Source organism: Solanum dulcamara, chromosome 1 (genome assembly GCF_947179165.1).
Source record: "Solanum dulcamara chromosome 1, daSolDulc1.2, whole genome shotgun sequence".
In the NCBI taxonomy this organism is placed as follows: Eukaryota; Viridiplantae; Streptophyta; class Magnoliopsida; order Solanales; family Solanaceae; genus Solanum; species Solanum dulcamara.
The window spans coordinates 74,582,452-74,601,513 of record NC_077237.1 but is presented as its reverse complement, the minus strand read 5'-3'; the positions used below and the strand labels follow the sequence as shown (position 1 = coordinate 74,601,513).

General features: G+C 34.7%; 1 protein-coding gene and 1 pseudogene across 1 annotated transcript; one reads left to right on the top strand and one right to left on the bottom strand.

Annotated features, from left to right (window-relative positions):
* The first annotated feature begins 1,310 nt into the window (after nt 1-1,310).
* Nucleotides 1,311-11,009, top strand: LOC129894120 (40S ribosomal protein S15a-2-like; annotated as a pseudogene).
* Nucleotides 11,010-12,533: 1,524 nt separating this feature from the next.
* On the bottom strand, nt 12,534-15,124 carry LOC129900441 (60S ribosomal protein L28-1-like). Its single transcript, XM_055975448.1, has 4 exons — nt 15,021-15,124; nt 14,759-14,922; nt 13,768-13,931; nt 12,534-12,839 (listed from the first exon to the last, which is right to left on the bottom strand). The coding sequence occupies exons 2-4, from the start codon at nt 14,904-14,906 to the stop codon at nt 12,720-12,722; spliced, it is 432 nt and encodes a 143-aa protein (XP_055831423.1). The 5' UTR covers nt 14,907-14,922; nt 15,021-15,124; the 3' UTR covers nt 12,534-12,719.
* Nucleotides 15,125-19,062: the final 3,938 nt, after the last annotated feature.

The window sequence follows — 19,062 nt, the reverse complement described above, 5'->3', positions numbered from 1 at the left end:
CTCTAGTACCCGTCTCTGCATTATGAAATGATGCAAGCACAAATGGATGTCAGTACATGGAATGTATGAGCATGTAATATGGTAAAATGAAACATGTATCAAGGTAGAATAAACTCTACTCAAATAACTCAATCAAGGGTAAGGAACTCAATCAGGATGTTAAAAGTCTAAAGCAACAGTAAGATTTAGAAAAAAGACCAATCATATACAATCCAATTCAATTCATTCCAATCCAATCGGAGTACTATCAAGACCTATATGAGAGTTTCTCTTATCCGACAACCGTCACTTATGAGCCAGTGATAGTACAACAAGCCGACATTATTGCCACATCCTTTCAATACCTTAACAGAGAAAGAACGAATCAACCAATCATAGATCCAAAACCAATCAAGTTCTATCATGTCTGGACAATAAAATAGGAAACTCTGACTTAATGGTTCAATCCTCTCCTATGTTTGGTGACGTAGTTATTGGGTTCGAGTTATTACTTACTCTTACCCAATTCGGTGTTCGATACTCCTCTCAAGATTCAAGCCCATGAGATAATCAATCCAATCAAACCAAATCATATAAGTCTCAGTTGGACTCTTATCAGTTCTATCGACTCAATCCTTTCAACCAATCAATTTCACAATCGTTCCTAATCACTTATTTAAGAGAAGTTTTAAACAATTGTGTATGACAACATTCGGTTGAGACCATTCACATGGGTTCAATTATAAAGTATAAGGGACTATCAAGCTCATCAACACTATCATCATACTCACATCACGATCACATTCATACATTCACAACTTCAAGAATCTAGACTCAATCCTTAAGCATATGCATTTAATATACATCAACACGCCATTAGGGTTTATGAAACAGTTAGTTCAAATCATTTATTCAAGGAATTAATTTGTAGAAAAACATGAATTTATTTATAATCAGTAAGGTATGTAGATTTTTAAGAAAAGAATTCTCAAAACTACAATCATGGGACCTAAATCCATTCACAATCAATCTATCACAATAATGGGTACATGGAGGAACAAGGTCCATATTTTAGTTCAGCCTTACATGCCTGAACTCGAAGAATAATTGGAAAATTTGCAGACCTTAATCAAGGAGCTTGAACCCTAGCCTTTCTCCTCTCTAATCATCACTCTCAGTTAGTCTAGGTGTTAATGAAAGCTTTTGGCGTTTAGGATCTAATAAGGGACTCAATTTAGTGCCAAAATGTCAGGATTTTGGTTTGGAAAAGTTGGAAAAAGATCAATCTACCCTTCATTAAAACCTGAAATTGGTCATCTACAGTCGTTATTATGACTCGTAGAAACTTTGACAGGTCGTCAATTCCATTTGTGGAACTGGGCTGGAAAAAGGTTGTGGTATACGATTCAGGTCTAGAGTCGTAAACCACTCGACGAGTCATAGAATCGATTCATCCTGCATGTTTTTGAAAATCAGAGAAAACTAAGTCTCTGATCTTTTCATACGAGTTGCTATTACGATTCGTAGACACTTTGACGAGTCATCGAATCCACTCGTAGAAGTGACATTGAAGTTCTGGAATTTTGGCTAAGTATCAAGTGTTCTACAAGTCATTTCTACAACTTGTAGAATAGTCTACGAATCGTAGAGGTCGATCGTAAGGAGGATTCTCAGGATCAGGAATTTACCAAGTATTGGGGAGGTCTACGAGTCTTCTCTACGAATCATACAGGACACTCGTGGTCTTTGGGGTCAATTTTTTTCCTTAATTTTTCTCATAGTCATCGAGCCTATTTAAGTTAGGAAAATATAGGGTGTTACACCGATTCCAACTTCTGACCTAGGACCCGACTCCAACTCTCAATTCAGGATTCGACTTTTGAATCAGGACCTAATCACGACATCTGACTTTCAAATTGAGATCTGATTCCGACACTCAACTCCGACAATCTATTAAGGACCCACTCTGATATTTAAATTGGGATCCAACCTCGACTCTCGATCTGAAACCCGACTCCAACACCCAACATGAAATTCCACTCTGATATTTAAACTGGGATCCAACCTCGACACTCGATCTGAAACCCGACTCCAACACCCAACATGAAATTCCACTCTGGCACCCCACCTAGGATCTTACCTCGATTTCTAAATAGAGATCCGACTCATTAAATTGTTGATTGAACATTTTTTTTCTTTATTGAAAGACTTTGTAATAGATAAAATTATCATTTACTATTTTTCTACAATAGACAAAATTGTCATTTACTATTTTCTTTAAATAATAATTATTTAATTATTATGCAAATATGTAGGACTTTGAAATTAATTAAAGTTATAAATATTAATATTTACTCCTTAAGGATATAAAAAATTCATTCAATATTTAATAAATATTTCGGTCGATCAATATTATTAAATGTGTAGAAATTTTCTACTCATAGTTTACTTGAAATAGATTTAATGTTAATCTCCTAGTATTAATAGGATAATATGTATCCTACAATAAACTCAATCCTAATATAAATATATTTTGTTTAGTCCTAGTACAAAATTACATTTATACCCGTTAGTATTTTTTTAGATGAAGACAATTTTAACTTATAAAGATAAATAAATAAATCAACTTTTAATAAATATTTTGACCAATCAATATTTTTATTCGTACTTTTATAATAATATAGATATAGATAGATATATAAGTTGATGAGATCTTTGATGAGGTGTGAGGCTTTTGATATTTCTTCTTAATAAGAACTCTTAAATTTTTGTATCTTCCTTTCCTGTCCAAATTTCTCTAATATAAGAACCTAAAACATTTGGTTTCCTTGAAATGGAGGAATATATTTATAGAACTCCTCTTTTATTCTTGATGGAACAAAACTTGTAAAATACGCGATAAATTTATAGAAGATATATTTTAGTCTATTATAAAGTCTTAAATATTATGATTTTTAATATAGTTTTAAAATGATTTTATTCAATTTTAAAATACTAAATATTAGAAATTTTTTAACATATTACAAATAAGTAAAAGATTTAATAGATTTATCTAATATATTTTTCTCTTACCATATATTGTAGGATTTATTAATTAATAATAACTTGTAAGATATGAGATAAATTTATAGAAGATATATCTGAAATGAAAGTCAGAAAAAGTTGCTAAAGAAAAGTAAAAAAAAACAGTGGAAGACAAAGTAAAAGTTTGGCAGCAACTTTTTGAACAGTTGTTGCCAACTTTTCCTTACACGTTTTTGACTGAAATACAAAAATGCGTTTTCTTATTTTACGCGTTTTCTCCGCCTATAAATAGAGGGCCTCTTGCCCTCATTTAGATCATCCAAAAATCCCAAAAAAGAGAGAGTAAAAATACAAAGAGAGTTATACACCAAGATAAATATTGTAGTCTTGAGTGTTCTCTTTAATAGTTGTTCCTTTTACAAGAGAGAAGTATTAATTGTTGTTTTCTTCTTGTATTTGAGAGCTGTGTACTCCATATTAAATTAGTGAGATTCTTCTACCCCGTGGTTTTTCCCCTCTATCAGTTAGAGAGGTTTCCACGTAAAATTCTCGTGTATAATTTATTTTCATTATTTTCATCATATCAAACTTTAGTTGTGGTGCTTCCTCCCCCCAACAGTGGTATCAGAGCCCTCGGTTATTCTGTCTATTTTATGCGAAGGTACTATCTGTGAATAGTAACTTTTCATGAATAGTAAAATTCAGTAAATAGTACTATTCACGTGAATAGTAAATTTCAGTGATGGTACAGTTTGTCATGGTTGTTCGCAAAATATTCAGAAATGATCTAGAAGGGTGTGAAGTAAATAACAATGTCGAGTACAACAAAGTTTGACGTTGAGAAATTCAATGGGACTAATTTCTCATTGTGGAAAATGAAAATAAAAGCAATAGTGAGAAAAGACAATTGTTTAGCTGCAATTGAAGGCAGGCCCACAGACTTTGTTGATGACAGCAAGTGGAACGACATAGACAGCAATGCAGTTGCTGATCTACACTTGGCACTAGCTGATCAAGTGTTGTCTAGTGTGGCAGAAAAGCGGACGGCGAAGGAAATATGGGCTACTCTTACGGGGTTGTATGAGGCCAATTCTTTGCATAATAAAATCTTTTTTCAAAAAAGATTGTATACTCTTCGAATGGCAGAGTCCATGTCAGTTACTGAACACATCAATACTTTGAATACTCTGTTTTCGCAACTTACAACAATGGGTTGCAAAATAGAGGGGACTGAACGTGCGGAGCTTCTACTTCAAAGTCTGCCTGAATCGTATGATCAACTCATCATCAACCTGACGAACAATATAGACAGTCTAGTTTTTCGATGATTGCAGACGCTGTCTTGGAAGAAGAAAATTGGCGCAAAAATAAGGAAGACAGACAAGCAAGTTCGCAGCAAGCTTAAGCCTTGATGATGGTGAGAGGAAGACCAACGGAACGTGGACCTAGTGGGAGTCACAATCACGGCATATCTCAATCAAGAAGTAAGAAGAATATCAAGTGCTACAACTGTGGCAAGAAAGGGCACTTCAAGAAAGATTGTTGGTTTAAGAAGAAGAGTGAAAACCCTGAGCCATCAAATGCTCAAGGGAATGTTGCATATACCTCGGATGATGGCGATATTTTATGTAGTGAGGCAATATCAAATAATGAAGGCAGAAAACGTTTCGCTGATGTCTGGATCATGGACACAGGAGCAACATGGCACATGACTTCCAGGAGAGAATGGTTCCATCAATATAATCCTATCTTAGGAGGGTCTGTGTTCATGGAAAACGATCATGCTTTGGATGTTATTGGTATTGGGTCCATCAAAATAAAAATGTATGATGGCACGGTTTGCATCATCCAGGAGGTACGACATGTAAAAGACTTGAAGAAGAATCTATTGTCTTTAGGACAACTAGATGATAATGGATATTCATATAAGACTCATGGTGGAGTCATGAGAATATCCAAAGGAGCGCTTGTAGTAATGAAAGCGGAAAAACTTGTGACAAATCTATATGTGCTTAAAGGTAAAACACACCAAGAAGGAGAAGCATCAACCGCATCAGCAAGTTCATTTGAAGAATCAACGATGATGTGGCATCGTAAACTTGGCCATATGTCGGAACGAGGTTTGAAGATTCTTGCTGAGCAAAAATTTCTTCCAGGGCTCAAAAAGGTTTCACTACCCTTTTGTGAGCATTGTGTTACCAGCAAGCAAAATAGACTAAAGTTTAGCAGTTCCTCTACTAAAAGCAAGGAAATACTAGATCTAGTTCACTCTGATGTCTGGCAAGCACCGGTGGAGTCTCTAGGAGGAGCGAAATATTTCGTGTCATTCATCGATAATTACTCTAGGAGAAGTTGGGTGTATCCAATCAAGAGAAAGGCATATGTTTTTCCAGTTTTCAAAGAATTCAAAGCGTGGGTAGAACTTGAATCTGAGAAAAAGATCAAGTGTTTGAGGACAGATAATGGAGGAGAATACACTAGTGATGAATTTAATAACTTCTGTAAACAAGAAGGTATTAAACGGCAGTTCATGGTGGAATATACTCCACAACAAAATGGAGTAGCAGAGCGGATGAACAGAACTTTGTTGGAACGTACAAGAGCTATGTTGACAACTGCAGGGTTGGAAAAACCATTCTGGGCAGAAGCAGTCAAAACCGCATGTTATGTGATCAATCGGTCACCATCAACTGCAATTGATCTAAAAACGCCAATGGAGATATGGACAGGAAAACCAGCTGATTATTCTCGTTTACATATATTCGGAAGTCCTGCTTATATTATGTACAACACCCAAGAAAAATCAAAATTGCATCTAAAATATAGGGAATGCATTTTCTTAGGGTATGCTGATGGAGTCAATGGGTATCGCTTGTGGGATCCCACAGCCCGCAAGGTGGTAATCAGCAGGTATGTTGTATTTGTTGAAAACAAGATACAAGAAAAAAAGGTAGCACTTCAAAAACAAAATCAGAGACTACTACAGTTGAAGTTGAAGAAATAGAAGAAGTTCTAGTTTCTTCTGAAGTAGCACTAGAGCACAAAGAACAAGAGCAAGCTGAGATCGAAACTCCAGAAGTTCGACGGTCAACTAGGGAGAGAAGAGAACCAGCTTGTCACTCAGATTATTCTATGGAGAGTAATATTGCATACTGTCTATTAACAGAAGATGGAGAGCCTTCAACCTTTCAAGAAGCTATGAAAGGCCAAGAATCATCTTTGTGGGTGGCAGCAATGCAAGAAGAAATTGAAGTTCTTCATAAAAATAAAACATGGGATCTTGTTCAATTACCACAAGGAAGGAAGACCATTGGAAACAAATGGGTCTACAAGATCAAACGCAATGGTAATGATCAAGTGGAGAAGTATCGTGCAAGATTGGTGGTGAAAGGATTCGCTCAGAAAGAAGGTATAGACTTCAATGAGATATTTTCTCCAGTGGTTCAACTCACAACAATTCGAGTGGTCCTGGCGATGTATGCTACATTTGACTTGTACTTGGAGCAGTTATATGTCAAAACTGCATTTCTTCATGGAGAGCTTGAAGAAGAAATTTACATGCTCCAACTAGAAAGTTTTGAAGAACAAGGAAAAGAGAACTTGGTTTGCAGGTTGAACAAATCTCTATATGGTCTCAAACAGGCGCCGAGGTGTTGGTATAAGAGATTTGATTCCTTCATTATAAGTATTGGATACAACAGACATAGTTCAGATCCTTGTGTTTATTACAAGAGATTTGGTGATGAAGATTTTGTTATTTTGCTGTTGTATGTTGACGACATGTTGGTAGCAGGACCCAACAAAGATCGTCTCATAAATTTAAAGGCACAGTTGGCTAGGGAGTTTGAAATGAAGGACTTGGGACCAGCAAACAAGATTCTAGGGATGCAAATTCACCGAGACGGAAATAATAGGAAGATTTGGCTTTCTAAAAAAAACTACTTGAAGAAAATCTTGAGACGCTTCAAGATGCAAGACTGTAAGTCAATTTCTACCCCCACTTCCTATTAATTTCAAGTTATCCTCAAGTATGAGTCCTAGCAATGAAGAAGAGAGGATGGAGATGTCTCGAGTACCGTATGCATCAGCAGTGGGAAGTTTAATGTTCGCCATGGTATGTACAAGACCTGACATTGCACAAGCAGTGGACGTGGTTAGTCGATACATGGCTAATCCTGGTAGAGAGCATTGGAATACTGTTAAGAGGATCCTGAGATACATCAAGGGTACCTCAGATGTTGCAATGTGTTATGGAGGATTAGACTTTAATGTTAAAGGTTATGTTGATTCAGATTATGCAGGTGATCTTGATAAGAGCAAGTCCACCACAGGTTGTGTGTTTACTCTTGCTGGAGGAGCTGTAAGCTGGGTTTCAAAATTGCAATCTATTGTGGCTACATCTATGACGGAAGCAGAATATGTAGCAGCTACACAAGCTAGCAAAGAGGCAATATGGATGCAGATGTTACTGGAGGAGCTCGGGCACAAACAAGAGAAGGTTACTCTGTTTTGTGACAGTTAAAGCGCTTTGCATCTTGCAAAGAATCCGACAGTTCATTCAAGGATAAAGCACATACGAGTTCAATATCACTTTGTTCGTGAGAAGGTGGAAGAAGGCAGTGTGGATATTCAGAAAATTCACACTAATGACAACCTGGCAGATATGTTTACAAAGCCGATCAACAGTAACAAGTTCATATGGTGTCGATCTTCTATTGGCCTAGCAGAAATGTAGCATTGCAGTAATTGGGTAAAAAGGATGGTGTGAAGACTTAATTGATTCTCAATTAAATCTTCAAGTGGGAGAATGAAATGAAAGTCAGAAAAAGTTGCTAAAGAAAAGTAAAAAAAATAGTGGAAGACAAAGTAAAAGTTTGGCAGCAACTTTTTGAACAGTTGTTGCCAACTTTTCCTTACACGTTTTTGACTGAAATACAAAAACGCGTTTTCTTATTTTACGCGTTTTCTCCGCCTATAAATAGAGGGCCTCTTGCCCTCATTTAGATCATCCAAAAATCCCAAAAAAGAGAGAGTAAAAATACAAAGAGAGTTATACACCAAGATAAATATTGTAGTCTTGAGTGTTCTCTTTAATAGTTGTTCCTTTTACAAGAGAGAAGTATTAATTGTTGTTTTCTTCTTGTATTTGAGAGCTGTGTACTCCATATTAAATTAGTGAGATTCTTCTACCCCGTGGTTTTTCCCCTCTATCAGTTAGAGAGGTTTCCACGTAAAATTCTCGTGTATAATTTATTTTCATTATTTTCATCATATCAAACTTTAGTTGTGGTGCTTCCTACCCCAACAATATCTTAGTTGATTTTAAAGTCTTAAATTTTAGAACTTTTAATATATTTCAAAAATATTTTTTATTCAATTTTAAAGTAGTAAATATTAAGAGTTACCTATTACAAATAAGTAAAAGATTTAATAGATTTTGTCTATTTTCTGCAAATTATGAAATATCGAGGTAAGCATGAACCACATCTCCTAATACCGTTGCAATAAGAGAAAGATTCTGTACAAATTTATGTTATATGAGCTTCCAATGGTTGAGTAATTTCATTGTAAAATGATTATGAAGAGCAGTTTGTTTTTAAAGCAATCTAATTATTTTCTGGATAAATTCTGACTTTCTTCAAGAAATTTTACCTATTTTAGAATTACATGCTACTAATAGCAGTCTGTACAATTAGAACTTAGAAGTATTTTTAAATGTTTGAGAAAAAATTCTAAGCAAAGAGCAACCTTTTTCTGTCGTTGGCATAATACATAAACTTGGCCTTAGGTTGTAATAAATACTCCAACATTGAGAGTACGTCTAGACACCTCAACTTATCTCCACTGGTACTCTAACTTACAAAATGATCATCTAGACACCTTCGAAATTTATGTCACGTCAGCATAGTGGGATGAGTTAGAGTATTTAGTTGTCAGTTGAGACCAAGTTGAGATGTTTAGATGTGCACTCTTAAAGTTAGAGTGCCTTCTTGATAGTTGAGGCCAAGTTTAAGTGTCATCCGATGCCTCAATTTATGTTTTCTTGAGCTTTCCATGATGGAGTAATTCATTGCAGAAAAATTTCCCACGACTCATGGAGTCAATTTTATTTATATTTTTCCTTCTGTACTATCCCTCCTAAAAGAACCGGGGTTTGATCAGAAGTTAAAGTATGTGGTGTTCAGAATGAATTGGATATCAATTTATGAGTTTTTAAATAGAGTTTATATCGTAATTTTATAATTATAATACATAAAATCATTTGAAAAAAATCTTGTAATCATAAAAAGAAAATTGTTTAATTCTCCAAATAGAAATAGTGTTATGAAGAAGGGGATTATCTAAAAGTTGATTGCTTGTTCTTGGTTTATTAAGCCTCCAAAAAAATTTGCTGTTTAGATTTTTTGACTATGTGGGGTGATAAATTGGTTAGTTTTGCATTAATCTACTTGTGGATTTTTACTGGCACTCAACCTTGAAAGACGTGAAACTATGTTTTGGGTTGTCATGTATTAGACCATGAGGTACTTCTCCTGTGTGATTAAAAAACATGCTTACCAGTTGATGAAGTTATAAAGCTTTTCATGCTGCTTAAATTTTAACTGTTTTTTTCAGGTTATATTAAAGACTTTGAAATGCATGATCCTCATAGAGTTGGTAAGATAACTGTTCAACTGCTTGGAAGGATAAACGATTGTCGTGCTCTCACCTATAGACAAGACATCAAGGCTGCAAGCATGTAAGACTGCAAGACACGCACATTACTAACTCGTCAGGTTTGTGTACTCCCTCTAGTTTTTTCTTTTTCTCATTCGACAAGATTTTTTATCAGATATAGAAACATGGAACATTAACTGACGGGTTGTTCAATGAGTTCTTAGTTTTGAGATCTCTGTCTTTGTTACTTATCAGAAAAGAAAAAGAAAGATCTGTCTTTGTTACAATGTACTTCAATGTGATGTACTTTGTGTAAGTATTCACATTCCATATTTTTTCTGGGTTTGAATCTGGATGGTTCACCAATGCTAACATGATAACCTCTTGATCTTGCATTTTTTTTCTGACTGAATCTGTATTTGGACCCATCAACCCTTTATTCTAACTCTTTTTTAACCAGTTTTCTTTATATAACTTACACGCCTTTCCCTAACCTCCATGCGTCTATTTTTTCCCAGTTTATATTTATTCTACTGCTTTTCAGGATTATATGTACCCATATGGACTGATATGTGATTCATTGGAAAAATTATAAGCAGGGAATGGTCAATGGTGGTTCTTTTGTAAACTAATTGGACTTCCCTTTTACATCTTGAGATTTCTGAAAATGAAAGCACTAGACCTTTTTGTTGGTTTTCCGCTTCAATCAGCATATTATCCTGGAACATATGCCTGAAAAATGGCTTTGGACCAAAGTACAGGCCAACTATATTCTTTTGGCAGTTATTACAATTCCTTTGATTGTATGTACATGTTGATCTACATATGGGACTTTATTCTAGAGTCTGCTCACCTAGTTTGCCCTGTTCGGTAGTGTTAATAAAATCTAGCGCTTTTGTTGATTGATGCGATGAAACAAATACAAAGCACAGGTTTTTATATGCATTGGATATATATATATATATATATATGCTTTTAGTTCAAATATTCTTTATCCATTTCTTTTCCTTCCTCTTAAAAGTCATACATGATTGTAGTTCATTTCCTTTTAACATCCAACTCAGGTCCACTGTTGACTGTTCTTCCCTTTCCTATTTAAAATTTAGAGAAGTCATTTCCATTCTCTTTTTCTTCTGTCGAAGGAACTGATTTACTGATGTTTATGCAGTGGGGCTATGAGTGGAGTTTTCGATCACGAAGAAGCGATGAGGCAAAATGTGGGTGGTCAAGTTATTGGCTACTTTTATTGAACAAGTTTCAGTCATAGTTCAAGGTTCAAGACTGCAAAAATATTGTTGCAAGTCCTTTGTTTTCTACACCGTGACTAGCTCCTAGCATACCTCTTTTCTAAGGCCTAAAATGGAAGTTCACTGTCCTCTATATGGCCTATAGGGATAGAAAACTAGATATCGTGTTAGTTTTCCCTACATTAATTTCTTTAGCTTTTTTTAATTGTAGTAAGAGAACTTCTGTTCTTGTTCTATCTCAAATCAACGCCATTAGAGGTTATTACTTTGGGTCAAAGATTTCTGTTCCCAACTTTCCAGAAATGAGTTTTTTTCTATTTTGACTTCCTGGTATCTGCATAAAACTCTTACAATTTCAGTATTGCCACATGTTGGATTTGATTTATATATGTAGTTGCCATTAATTTTAAAGTTATGGACACCAACAACACAATCAAGGAATATCAGGTTTTTCTATCCTTGATATGGGGGTGCCCCCATTAACTTTGGCTCTCAGCAATGCTAGTTTCTGTTTTCTCTTTCTTGACAACTACTTTGAACCATGTTTTATCTCAGCAGATTAAGGGGTAAAAGACTTCACTCATCATGTTGATTACTGATGCTGTTGCTGCAACTACAACACAGATCTGGCATCTAAAGCTCATGAGGTAAAGAGTTGTGGACCGCATAAAAGCTATTGAGACCCTTTTCTAAATAGCTTATATGGGACTAGGCATCACAAGTTCACAACCTCACTCACCTGAATAGGTCGTGCCTTAGCTGCTGTGTGGCTGGCTTCATACGACTCTGACTCGGAACAATGCAGGTATGGCTCCTGATACTGCCTAACTTCATTTTCAAGCTAGCTCATGAGGTGAAGGGTCGCAAATATACAACTAATCAGGGGTACAACCCCAAATTAAACAATTTCTGACCACATTCTTTACGTGTTCTGTTTCCAGATTGGACAAAAGGGTGAGCTTGAAGAAGTATAAACTGACAGAAATTGATGAACTTCTGAAAGGCACAGAAATGGCGCAAATGCAGCAAATTGGCAAGTGAGTCGCATCCAGCAACTAAAAATCCAACAGGATTGTTTTTAAAAGGTTTTGAGCACTGAATTTTACAGAACCTTGACGCCCAGTTTGACCATAAATCTTGTTTCAAAAATTTCAAATAATATTTACAGATTAATTTAAATAAACGTTTGTTATTTATACTGGCTTATTAAACTGTCTTTAAACTAGAAATAGGGAACCTGATCTCCTTGAAGTTCATATTTGAAGTTGCAATCAGATTCATTCATTAAAAATAATTGATTCAATACCTCTGTAATGTAGCCATGTTCGGAAAACAGATTTTAAAGAGCTTTTTCAGTTCTATGGGCAATTACATATTAATTGAACATACATGAGTTGAATTTAATTTAGTTCCAACACTACCAATGCCTGTCCATATTTCCTATTAAATCACTGGACTCCACTAAATTTCAACAAAACTATCAGAATCGTGATGATTACAATCTGGTATGTATTTTACATATTTTCAAACCGCATAAACGACTACCATTTCAGCAATAATTCATTATTTGTTCCGTTAAGGAATGCAGAAATAAAAGGCAGAAGGAGGAGTCCAATATACCACACCTTCCACAAATTAAACAGATACTTTCTAAATGATCATAATGCCTTCAATCCAAAAGCACGGAGCAAAGCCCCTTACCAATAGCTTTTTGAAAAAAGAAAATCAAATATAAAATTGAAAAACAAAACTTTGGTACTTAATGACAGGAGACAGCAATGCCATTGCAAACACAATGTAACACTCATGCAACTAAGACTGCCTGTTCCTCTTCTTCACGCCAGACTTGGTGACCCTGAGGCTCCTGTTAACAGCACTCAACCTTGCAAGGGCTGCCTTCTTCAGATCTGGCCTGTAATAGTTGTCTGCAACCTGAAAACCAATAATTGAACCAAGAATGTAATGTGAGAAAGATCATTACAAGGTTTCTATCCCAAGTTGTTGATTATGGAAGAATTCCTAAAGTAAAAGCCTAATAAGATTATAATAGACAATACATTAAGCAGAACACATCCAAAACATACAATAAGCAGAACATAAAGTAGCATGATAGGGAGACAGCGCAAAGATATAAAACATTGAGGAATCTTTAGAAGGAAAAATATGAGGTAGATGCAGATACAAAACAAACATTCACAATTAGGTCAAAAATAGTTTGAAGTTTTTCTTTGGAATTCATTAATGCTTTCTAAACCTCAAGTACCAAAAACCGTATTCAACATCTGGATTCTTGAAGGCTATTTGGTTTGGATTGGTTGACCTTGTCAATTTCAGAAATCACCCTAGCATTTTGCTTACAGCTTACTATATAAAAGCAATAGTTGTAAACTTGACCATCCCTTATAAGAATCAGCTTTTAATCAGTCTTTAAATTACAAAAATACTTGAAATGAATTAAGCCCTTACACATGATAGAAATTGACCATCCTAGAAAGAATTAATTAAGCTAGTAATATAAAGCTCAGAGATCTTACTACGTTGTGTTATTGAGGAATTTCATTTATGTGTACAAACATCAAGGCACTATAATTAGTGAGGAAGAAAACAAACAATAAACAACATATTGTCTTTAAGAGCAACTCTCTCTAGCTCTTTGGGTAGTAAGTTACACTATTGATTACTACCAATCTCTTTCACCAAATATAACTGGAACACTAAGATCATAATGCATTTAGGTCATGTTACAAAGAACCCTTCATTTGCCAAATTAGCACATGAAGAACCCAGTTAAGGTTATTGCATAGCTACAATGCAGTATATTTGCTCCAGTACGGTGGTAAAAAAGAGGGTAAATGCCTACCTGGTTTGTTACTGCCTTGGCCATGCGGCGGAACTCCTTCTTCATTGCAGATTTGTTCAGCAAACTAGAAGGCTTGTTCTGTTTCTTGGTCTTCGTTGTAGCTAGCAACACGGATTGATCTTTGCCTCCAGCCTGGATGGTCACAGTTTTCTTGTTTGCTAGGCCTACATAGTCATTACAACAAAAGCTCAATTACATGGTAACTTGAGGCATTGTAAACCAAAATTCTAATACTTCAACTGAAAGATATCAGAGAACATAAAGCAGCAAACATTTTTAGTGCCTACAAGTAGGTTCAAAGCAATAGATCAATCAACTATGCTCAACCCCAAACTAGTTGAGTTATACATTCTGGTATTTTTGGATCCATTGTAATGCATTTGGCTGAACACAAAATTACTATGTTAAACTGACTGGTGCATTATATTAGCTATAATGGAAATAACAGTGATGATGTCACACCAAAGTTCAAAATTTGAGTAACTAAGGGTGTGTTTGGTATGGAGGAAAATATGTTTCAAATTTCTCATGTTTGGTTAGTCAATATTCTTCGGAAAACAAGTTACTTAAGAAAGAGGAAAATGATTGCACTAATAGGAGTAGGAAAAACAAGTTACATAAGTAACTTCCCAAGTTCATTATATTCTCGGGCGCCCTCCAATGCCCCCCTCTTGACCACCCCACCCCTTTCCACCTCTAACCAACAACCTCTAAGTGTTTTACTAAATTACATATAAACACTCTAGAGATAACATTTATTGCTTACTCAAAAAAAAACACATTTTACCAAATAAACCTTAAATGAATTCGAAATATAAAAAGTTGTGAACTTTGCTTAAAATAATTTCACTAATGCAAGCTTCAACAGATCATATAAAATAGGAATGATGAAGAGTTTGATGTTCAATGCAAATAAAATCCAGATCTAAACACTCTAGAGAACTAAATTAAGGATAAAGCAAATCGCAAAGCATATTTATGAAGAACTGACCAGAGTGCTTGTAAGAGTGAAGATTGCAAAGATTGTTAGGCTCTTTGCTAAACACAACGCCAGCGGAACCATTACCAAACTCCTTCACCAAAAAGGAATTGTTCTTCTTCACGATTTCCCACACTAATTGCCCTGGAACTGTTGTCATTTTTCACACCACAACCCTGTCGATTGCAAAAATAAGAAGTACGCACAATATCACAAGGTCTAAGCTAATAGACAAATGAATAGTGCAGATGAAGAGAGAGAATTTGGGACTCACCAATTGGGTTTCTAGGGTTTTGCTTTGACGGCCTGAAGAAGAAGACGCAGACAGATGACGAAGAAGAATGTGAAGAAAATTTTGTTTATATATTGACATCTAAAACCCTAGTAGAACCAGAAGAACCCTTAATTACCCAAACTGCCCATGCTTTTTTTTTTTTGAATTAAAGGGTAAAAAAAATGACCCTAAAGTTTTATTTATTAATTGGTTTTATCTTTAATGTTAAAATAAAATTATTTTTGCCCTTTATAAACTAGTCACATATACCACTCAATTGGATGGAGAGCACCAAATAAGCAAAAATCACCCGATTTTACTTAAATTACTCAATTTTAACCCCACCCAACTCACCTAATCATATAATCCATTTCATTTATCTTAATTAACAGCATTTTCCAATTTTCATTTCTAATAATTATGTCAAATACCCCAACAACTTCTTTGAAAAAGGTTTTAATTTGGATGAATTGCAACTTTAACGTCGGAGAAAAATGTTTGAATATCTTTGGAAAAGGGCATGAGAGATTAGGAAAATTGTTGTTGTAAACCCAAATCTTTTGATTTGGTATGAGTTACCAACATGGTAAATTCCGAGATCGAAGAATTGAAACAATAACTTCTTGAAACTTGGTATTATTTGCTTATTGGGTTTCTTGGTTCAAATCAATGTCGGAAAATTGAGAGATTGAAAGCAGGGAATATGAAAGAAAATATAGTGACAGTGGGAGGCAGAAGGGTTTGGCTTCCTACTTTTTGACCAACCATCGTCTCCGGGAGAAGATATGGAAGAAGTTCTTCATTGGAGTCCGCCAAATTAGCGAGTATCATCCCTAACCCACCCGTCTGCTTCTTTGCACTCCCTTTCTCGTCTCTAACGTTGCCTCCCCTGTGGCATAAAATAATTTTATCGGTGATATTTATATGCTACCATAGTCACCGAAATAAATCACCGACAATTTAGAATCGCTCAAGGGGTCGCCGGAGTACAAGGAAATGCCACCAAATACTCTAATGGCGTTTTCTCATTTTTTTTCCATCATCATCTATGCAAAAACAATTTTTAGAACCATGGTAGTAACTTTCCATTTCCCTCTATGGTGATTTCTTATTATTGTTGGTTTATGTGAGTTAAGTTGTACATCAGTGTGCAAAATATTTGTATTTGATAATATTAGGGAGGAGAAAGTTTGAAGTTTCACCAATGTTATTTGATTTAGTGGATCGGGTTAGAATTAAAAGTGGGAACCAATTTTAAATGGGTAATTTGGATTACAATTGGGGTTTTGAGGTCGATTTGGGGTTTTCCATCCAATTGAGGGGTACGGGTGACTAATTTGTAGATAGCGAGGATACGAATAACTTTATTTTAACGATAAAGGTAAAGTCAACTAATAAATAAAAGTTGAGGGGTATTTTTCACCCTTAACCTTTTTTGTTACTTGGGGAATTTGGATTTAGGAATAAAGAGCCCGTTTGATTATTTTTAGTGTTTCAAGTGAAAATTGTTTTGGCGTATAAGACATACGCTATAAGCTCATCTAAATAGCCTCTAATTGGTGTTTGATATGGATATAAAGATAATAAGTTTGAGATAAAATTTGAGATTAACTTCATTCTTGTCATGTTTTTTTCTTTTCTAATGTAGTACTCCCTCTCTATTTTTGTTTGTCTAAAATAAAATATAACTAGTTTTTAAATAGATACATTGCGTGTGTATTTTATATCAATCAATAAAAACTTTTAAAAATCGTATGAATAATAGGGTTAATATAAACAAAATTCTTATATACTACTCATGTCTTGCAAGTTTAATATATGTAAACTAGGGAGTGTTGTTATTATCTCCTAAACTATAATATTTTAAATTTAAAATTCTTATAATGTACGACGATCTAACCCTAAGACCCATGGAAGCGTTTAGAGAGAGATTACTCAATAGGCAAACCAAATTGAGTAATCAAATAAAGAAATGCGTAAGTCCAAAAAAGAATCATGACTTAAAGAGATAATATTGATTTCAAGCTATACATGTACTTTGATGCGAATTGGATCGGAGATGTGAGTGATCAAGCTTCTACTACTGGTTATATGTTGTTTTGGCCAAAATCCTGTGAGCTAGTACTCCAGAAAACAAAGTTTAATTGCTCATTTATGAACTGAAGCAGAGTATTTGTTGTTGCAAATGCGTTTGCTGAAATAAATTGGGTGACAAATTTGCTAAAAGAACTACATGTTTTAATAATGATAATCAACTTTTTTATACTCTACTCTTGCTCTTATATTTGGTTCATGAATTTGAAAAATAAAACTAATATTCTGTTGATTTGTAGAAGATAAAGCATAAAATGAAAAAGAATAAAAGGGAATAAGTGAAATAACAGTAAAAACATTGCACAAATAAAATTTGAAAGATATTGTGGTCAGTTATGTTCGCGTGATGATCTGCTTAGCTTAGATCATTTTACTAATAAGTTTGATATGTTTTACCGAGAAAGTCTATGGTTCAAGTTCATATATTCCTATAAAAATGAAAAATGCATTTTTTGGTATAACTTGCATTTCTTCTTTACTACTTCTTGCTTGTAATTAAGTAAAATCTAATTATTTCTATAAGTTTGCTCACGTCAATCGGTTAAGCTGATGAAAGGAAAAACACATATCAATTGTGTTGCTGAAAATACTGCACTTTTTGTGGAGCTTGATTGAGTAGGTTGATTAGAGTTTGTAGAAATGGGAAAGGAGATAGCAGTAGGACTTGATTGAATAGTCTGAGTAGCAGGACTATTTAAATAATAAGTAAAAAAAGAAATGGGAAAAATATGTTATCCCTCCTGTATTAAGGTTAGCAAATCAGAAACAATAAATATAAAAATAAAAAATAGTATCCGAGTTCACAGAATTCACTGTGTGTCCTTAAGGAATTTAATCCACTCATTGTACCAGAGGTTATGAATTATTTTCTCCCAAGATAAAATGGATAAACTATTAAAGAAGTAGCGGTACCTTAAACTTCAATAATTTCAGCGAACTCAAAAGCCAGCAACAAAATCACACAAAGACTCAACTTGGTTTGAAAGAAAATATATATGCAGAAGAAGGAGAATTTTTTTTTTAAAAAGAGAGGAAAATCCTTCTATTTATAGACAACAAATGGTAGTGTGAACAAGTGCTTATTGTGTCTTATCGGAACAGACACAACCTTTCAAAAAAGCCGCAACTCTTTTTAAAAAGTCACAACCTTTCATTTCTCATTCACACCTTTAAAACCCAGCAAAATACTTGTCAAAGGTTGAGAATGAGCAGAAGGAAATATTATTTCACAAAACTTGACGTCCTTGGATAGAAGGATTTTGTTTGTTTGTAAAACAAGAACTTTGTAACCTTTCTTTCCAAAAAGATAGCCTAAGAACAACCCAGGTATAACTCTAGGAGATAGGTTATCTTGATGCCTAGGTAAAGTAGATACAAAACATCCAAATGACTTTAGATGTGAATAAACTGAAACTTTTTCATATATAATTTGGTAAGCGAATTTATTTTGCAACACCTTTGAAGGGAACCGATTAATCAAATAGGTGGTTGTTAAAAGACAATCTCCCCCAAAATATTTTAGGCATGTGTGATTGATATAGTAGGGAAGAACATGTCTTTACAACTGTACATCTTCAAGAAAGTTTTATTCTTCCATTTAGTATAGAAAAAATGTAAGATCCCAGAAGTTGAAAAGCCAAACAAAGGATCAATGTTGTAGAAAAATTACAGAAAAGTATTTGGTGCAGACTTCTACGAGCCAACCTATTAGTCATAGGAAGGCTATCGTAGAAGGCCCAGGCACTTGGGAAAAATTTTGAAGTCTAAGACGATGAAAGTTGACAATTCGTAGAGGTGTTGATGAGCCGTAGAAAAGGCCCTAAAGAATGAAATTTCACTAAGTGTCCAATCACTTTGCGAGGAGGACCTACGAACCATAGAAGTTCCTATGATCCGTAGGATCGACCCATAGAAAGTGATCAGAGACTCAGTGTTTCAACTCTTGAAA

Bases quoted from the DNA above. Each gene is read 5' to 3' on its own strand.
- LOC129900441 (XM_055975448.1), bottom strand. From the start codon at position 14,906: ATGACAACAGTTCCAGGGCAATTAGTGTGGGAAATCGTGAAGAAGAAC. The intron at 13,932-14,758 runs GTCAGTTCTTCA...ATGACTATGTAG, and splicing joins TCACTCTTACAAGCACTCTG to GCCTAGCAAACAAGAAAACT. The intron at 12,840-13,767 runs GTAGGCATTTAC...ATTGGTTTTCAG, and splicing joins CCAAGGCAGTAACAAACCAG to GTTGCAGACAACTATTACAG.